Genomic DNA, 6685 nt, shown 5'->3' with positions numbered 1-6685 from the left:
TATATATATATATATATATATTTTTTTATTTTAAAAGTATTTTATCTAAATTAATTATTAATAAATATTTTTTTTTAATTTTGATTTTTTAAATTTGTTAAATGTAAAGCTCAAGTCAATTTTAAGTTTATGAATGTTGTTATTTAATATAAGTAGTTGAATAGTTTTTTATAATACAAATATTTTTAGTTTTTAATTTGTTAAATTATTTAGTTTTTAATGTATTTAATATAAAAGTATGTGAGTTTTTATGATTTAATGCATTTATTGCATGCAAAAAACACAAGTGTGCTTTACATATATATATATATAGATTATTAATATTAATTTTGCTTTTTTTCAAAGAGCAAACGAGTTAATTTAATAGAAGGATTAATTGAAACTGAAAAAATCTTGGGTACTTCTATGATAAATTAATTTGTAAAAAAAAAATTTAATTTGTGAACTATTTTTTTTTCCATAATAAAAATACGTTTTTTCTTAATTAAGATGTGGTATATCGATGGATTTTGGGAGGGGAGTTTGCTATAAAGAGAAGATTGATGGGAGTTTACTGAAAAAGTGAAAGTGGATGCTTTAGGCAAGCGTGATTGGGTGGGGACATGGAGGGATGTAGTGTTATGTCTGGCTGCTGCAATGCAAGCGACAAACACTCCCAAATAATGGCATCTTTTCTAGATGCACAAAAGTAAAGTTGGAGGGCTGAGCAGATTATCTGAAGCAATCCAAAAATTGAACACTATAATTTATTATTTGTAGGCCGATAATTTGGTATTATCAATAGTTTTTTACTGATTAAAATTTATTAGTAATCAGTGTTTTTCTTATATATGTTGAAAGAAACCAAACAAAAAATAGAAAAGGGTCAAGTAAACAAATGAATAATGCAAAAAGAGATAATGGGTTAAGGTGGGTAATAACAGTCACATTCGTGCTAAGACTTTAAAATACAACAATGGACGCAAATCTTCTGTCTCTCAATCCTGTCTTAATGTCTATCTCGCAAATCTTGTGTCGGCTTTATTGTGCTTTAGCGTTAACGGGGTTAGAATAATAAACTGATGATGTGTTCATTGTAAATGACATGTCAAGTTTTAACTGGAGGGACAGACAATGCAACAGGATCATGAAACAGATGATTTTCGTTCCACAACAGTACACAATTTGATCCTCTCATATTGTTTTACCTTCTATATTTACTTTGACACGCCTTATGTTTATTTGAGACGAACAATTATGACTAGATCTAATTTTATTCTTAATTAACCCTTACATCCTCCACATATATATAGAAAATGCCTATTGGTTTGAATGCTTGATGATCACTTTAGAAAAAATCTTATGTGAATAAATAGATTTGTAATTGGGCTCACAGGCCAAGCAAACCATTCAAGAGATCAGGTCAGATTTTAAAATTTACCAACAATCAGGCTTGGACTGTGTAAAATTTAGCTTGACCTGACCCGTTTCTATCCCTATATGTATATATAATTTATAAACAAAAAATAATAATTAATTTTGGAGAATTGTGGCTGTCTCTGATGAAGGTATGCAATTTTTTCAAGATCAGCTTTCCAAATGGAGCAATTCCTCTAGGACACATTACCAATAGAGTATTAATTTAATCACACTTCACCTATCAAGTCTCATGATTTAATTTTTCTCTATTCTCTTCTTATCTCTCTTCTCTTCCACATTTATCCCACTCTAAGAAAGGTGTGAACCAACCATTTTTATGTATTCATGGCTATATTTACAACCGCAACTAATTTTAGTGATGTCTAGAAAGGACCGCAGGCACCAGATTCTGAATCGGGAACAAATGGTGACATTGACGTTGATGCTGAACTCAAGAAGCTAGCGGAAGAAGAAACAAACCAGCACATGACGAATGACACGGCTAAGGACCAAACTGGTGATTCCTCCATGGCGGGCAGCAAGGCCAAAGTTTATGACACAGGTAAACCAGATGGTGGGGAGGGTTTTGTGGTTGATAAAAACGCTCCTCCTTTCTGTTTCTCTAGTACACAAGACTACCATAAGAAGCCGGCTAGTGGCAGCAGGAGCTATGTACCAAAAAGCTCTCGTAGCGCATCTGATGTTGATGAGACTTCTCGTAAGAGAATGGTGGGAGGGCCAGGACCAATTTTCAACACAGCTAGCACCGGGGCGTCTCCCCCCTTTAAGAGACAAAACAGTAATATAGGATTGGGATTGGCGGAGCCTGTTGATCAGCCCGCCCACCTCAATGAAGCTCCTTTCTTGGAACTGTCGTGGGCTTGGGAACCCACGTGCAGTTCGAGCCTTGCGAAGGCTCATCCGTACCAAAGCTCCTGACGTGGTCTTCGCCATGGAGACATGTCGCTCTTGTAGTGAGATGGCAGCCCTTCGTGGCGTTGGTGGTCTTGGTAATTTATTTCCTGTTTCTTGTTCAGGTACAGGTCGCTCAAGAGCAGGCGGTTTATGCCTCCTTTGGAGCGATGATGTTACAGTTACGGTGGTGAACTCCTCCGTTAATCATATTCTTTTCATGTTACAACTTCCGGATTCTAATGTTTCAATGCAGGTTCTTGCGGTGTATGGTTGGCCAGATGAGGGGAACAAATGGCGCACCTGGCAGATGATTAAAAATTTCAAACCCGATGATACGACGCCTTGGCTCTGCATGGGAGATTTTAATGATGTGTTGAGACCGACAGACAAGCAAGGAGGCCAACCAGTGAACCTGGCCCATCTTCAGGTGGCCCAAGAGGCCTTGTCTGAGTGCCAGCTTATGGAGGTGGCCTATGCAGGATATCGTTTCACATGGTCAAACAAGAGGAAGGCTCCACACAACATACAGGAACGCCTTGACTATGCTCTTGTTAATGAGCGATGGCTTGACTTATGGCCCATATCTGATGTGACTCACCTCCCCCGCCACCGTTCAGACCACAATCTGATCCTTCTCTTTTGTGGCACACGGAGGCGCTCCGAACCTCGCGGTAGGGTGCATATGTTTCGTTTTGAGGAAGTTTGGCTCCAGAGTGGAGATGAGTGTACCAGTGTGGTGGCTAATGCTTGGAACAGTACAGGACCAGATTTGGTGTCTAAATTATCAGAGGTTGGTGGGTCTCTTGATAGCTAGGGCCGAGATAAGTATGGCGATGTGGCACGAAAAGTCTCTGATCTTAATCACAAATTGCAGGGTCTTCAACAACGACCTCAAACGGAACAGACTTTAGCCGAGACAGCAGAGATTGAGAATGTTTTGGATGTACTCCTCGAACAGGAGGAGGTGGTTTGGTGTCAGCGATCCAGAGCCAATTGGTTACATTATGGAGATAAAAAAACTCACTTCTTTCACTCCAAAGCGTCACAACGCCGTAAGCGTAATTCGATTGAGGAATTAAAAGATGAACGTGGCCGCACCATGGTGGAAGACAAGGATATTTACAGGGTACTAGCAGACTATTTTATGGAGCTTTTCTCGTCTAGTGCACCTACCAATATTCCTGCAGTGACATCTCTTGTGGCTGGTAGGGTTACACCGCACCATCTACAACTGCTAGCCGAGCCTTTTACAAGGGAAGATGTCGAGGAAGCCCTAGCCCAGATGCACCCAACCAAGGCACCAGGGCGCAATGGTCTACCCGCTTTGTTTTACCAAAAATTCTGGCATATTATTGGGGATGATGTTTCTTCTTTTTGCTTGCGAGTCCTTCATGGCGAGGTGTCACCAGGTATTATAAACAAAACTCTCCTTGTTCTAATACCTAAAGTTAAGAAACCCATGCATGCAAATCAGTTTAGGCCGATTAGTCTGTGTAACGTTATTTTTAAAATTATTACTAAGACTATGGCGAACAGATTGAAACTCATATTGCCTGACATTATTTGTGAATCCCAAAGTGCTTTTGTTCCAGACCGTCTAATTACGGATAATGCCTTAGTGGCGTTTGAGTGTTTTCACTATATGAAGAAAAAATATGTGGCCGTAATGGCGTGATGGCTCTGAAATTAGACATGTCAAAAGCCTATGATAGAGTTGAGTGGCCTTTTTTGGCGAGTGTTTTGGAATAAATGGGGTTCCCCCCCAACTGGGTCCATCTGATCATGTCATGTGTTACTACAGTTAACTTCTCTATTATGCTGAATGGCGCGCCTCAAGAGGCATTCTCCCCAAATAGAGGTTTGAGACAGGGAGATCCTCTCTCTCCTTATCTCTTTATTTTGTGTGGAGAAGTGTTTTCTCCTTTGATTAATCAGGCTGTCTTATCTTCAGCTTTGCATGGCATTAAGATTGCGCGTTCTGCCCCTGTAATCTCACACCTGTTGTTTGCAGATGACAATGTTATCTTTGCTCGTGCTACGACGCAAGAAGCACTGACAATTAAGGCTATTCTAGCCTCGTATGAGCAAGCTTCTGGACAAGTCATTAACCTTGACAAGTCTATGCTCTCCTGTAGCCGAAATGTGCCTGAGAATCGTTTCCATGAGCTTAAACAGTTATTGAATGTAAAGGCAGTGGAGTGTTATGACAAGTATCTGGGACTTCCTACCATCATAGGTAAGTCAAAAACCCAGATTTTCTCTTTTGTCAAGGACCGGGTTTGGAAGAAGCTAAAAGGGTGGAAGGAAAAGTCCCTCTCAAAAGCAGGTAGGGAGGTTCTTGTTAAGGCTGTGGCCCAATCCATTCCATCTTATGTTATGTCCTGTTTTTTATTGCCTGATGGTATATGCTCAGATATTGAGGGGATGATTAGCCGCTTTTACTGGGGTGGTGACGTCACTAAGCGTGGTATGCATTGGTTAAGTTGGAAATCATTGTGCAAATCAAAGGATCGTGGTGGGATAGGTTTCCGGGATTTCAAAAAATTTAATATGGCTTTGGTGGCGAAGAATTGGTGGCGCTTACTTAATTGTCCTGACTCTTTGCTTGGAAAAGTGTTTAAAGCGGTCTATTATCCGAGGGACACAATCTTTACTGCGAAGAAGGGTTGTCGTCCGAGTTACGCATGGTCTAGTGTTCTCCGTTCAGGACAAGCTCTACGGAAAGGTGGTATGTGGAGGGTAGGAGACGGTAAAACTATTCGAGCTTGGCAAGATAAATGGGTGCCAGGGAACTCCCCTTTGGTGTTTAGTGAGACGTTAGCACAGGATTTGGGTATTACAAAGGTGTCAGACTTGCTGCTACCTGGTTCTTTAGCTTGGAATAAACATTTAATTGTTTTTATGTGCTGCCCCCCCACGGCCAACTCCATTATGGCAGTACCTTTGCCTCTGTTTCCCCAGCAGGACATTTTCTTTTGGCCCATGACTCCTAATGGTTTATATTCAACAAAGACAGGCTATCAATTCTTGCAAATGGAGGAGGAAAGCGCTGCTGGTATGGCTTCTTCTGTGCCATCTTTGACTAGTGCAGCGTGGAGGAAACTTTGAAAGGCCCCAACTCTTCCTAGATGTCGTGAGACAGGTTGGCGTGCTTGCTTGGGTGCTCTTCCCGTACGTGAAGTTCTCCATGCTCGCGGTTTGGAGATAGACCCAACCTGCCCCCGGTGTCATGCAGCGCCAGAATCAGTGCACCATGCACTCTTATTCTGTCCGATTGTGAAAGCTATGTGGTTTGCGAGCAACTTGGGATTACGTCTTCACCAGGAGCGTAAGTTCCACGAGTTTATGCTTGATTTTCTACAGGTGGTTGATGAGAAGGCGTTGGGTTTCTTCCTGGAGTCTCTCTATGCTGTTTGGAGCTCGCGTAATGAACTGGTTTTCCACGAGGTACAGGGCACGGTAGATCAGATGCTGAGGAAGGCCTCCATGCTCCACCCGGGTCCAGCTATGGTGGCACCATCAGCCCCGCCAAGTGCAGCACCACCCCTCTCAATGGTTGCGTCCATCGGCTGGCCTGTTCAAGATTAATTTTGACGCCTCGGTTACGCGGGAAGGTCAGGGAGGTTTCGGATTCATTGCTCGTGATTGGCAGGGAGAAGTTCTAGCTTCAGCTGTTTGGCATTATGGACCGGTCACATCTCCAACGGTGGCAGAAGCTTTGTCTATGCGGTGGTCGATGATTTTGGCACAGGACCTTGGTTTCCGGCGAGTTGTTTTCGAAACCGATTGCTTACCTTTAACTGAAGCCTGGAAATGCAATGGTGGTTGCTCTTTTTTGGATTCGATTGTGAGGAATTGTTATTTTTTGCTTTCAAACTTTGATGTTTTTTCTTTATTGTTCGTCCGTCGCACAGGTAACTGTGCGGCTGATGCTTTAGCTTCTTTATCGTTTTTGTTTGGTGAGATGGTCTGGATTGAGGAGGTTCCTCCACAAATTATTGCTTTGTCCAATCTGATGTACTGGCTTCTGTGTCGTTTGTTTCTTCTTAATTGAATGAGGTTGATTTCAAAAAAAAAAGAGACGACAAATGTTTGTCTATATAGTACTGATTTTTCAACTAAGTGGATGTATTATTTTAACAAGATATAGACATCCATTAAGTTAATTTTGTCAACCAATTCACACATGAAGCTATCACTTTTTTTTGAACTCAAAGCTAATCACTTATTAGTGGAGGATTATCATATTCTATTGCTCGTGCATTCAAACATGAATTTTAATATTTTCTAACTCAGTTCTGTACTTCTGTTATCTCGCTTGCTTAGCTAAGTAGGTAGTTAAGAGAATAAATTAATCTTGATATCATGTAAA

General features: G+C 41.1%; 1 protein-coding gene across 1 annotated transcript; it reads left to right on the top strand.

Annotated features, from left to right (window-relative positions):
- Window positions 1-2350: 2350 nt before the first annotated feature.
- LOC130736669 (uncharacterized) lies at window positions 2351-5421 on the top strand. The gene is made up of 3 exons (XM_057588472.1): window positions 2351-3103; window positions 3188-3722; window positions 4265-5421. The coding sequence occupies exons 1-3, from the start codon at window positions 2351-2353 to the stop codon at window positions 5419-5421; spliced, it is 2445 nt and encodes an 814-aa protein (XP_057444455.1).
- Window positions 5422-6685: the final 1264 nt, after the last annotated feature.

Source organism: Lotus japonicus, chromosome 2 (assembly GCF_012489685.1).
Source record: "Lotus japonicus ecotype B-129 chromosome 2, LjGifu_v1.2".
NCBI lineage: Eukaryota > Viridiplantae > Streptophyta > Magnoliopsida > Fabales > Fabaceae > Lotus > Lotus japonicus.
The sequence above is the reverse complement of the archived record's forward strand: the minus strand, read 5'-3'. Positions and strand labels throughout refer to the sequence as shown.

Excerpts from the sequence above, each read along its gene's own strand:
- LOC130736669 (XM_057588472.1), top strand. The coding sequence starts at position 2,351 with ATGGAGACATGTCGCTCTTGTAGTGAGATGGCAGCCCTTCGTGGCGTT. Across the intron at positions 3,104-3,187 it reads TGGTGTCTAAATTATCAGAG|GGTCTTCAACAACGACCTCA; the intron begins GTTGGTGGGTCT and ends CACAAATTGCAG. Across the intron at positions 3,723-4,264 it reads TCATGGCGAGGTGTCACCAG|CTTTGCATGGCATTAAGATT; the intron begins GTATTATAAACA and ends TCTTATCTTCAG.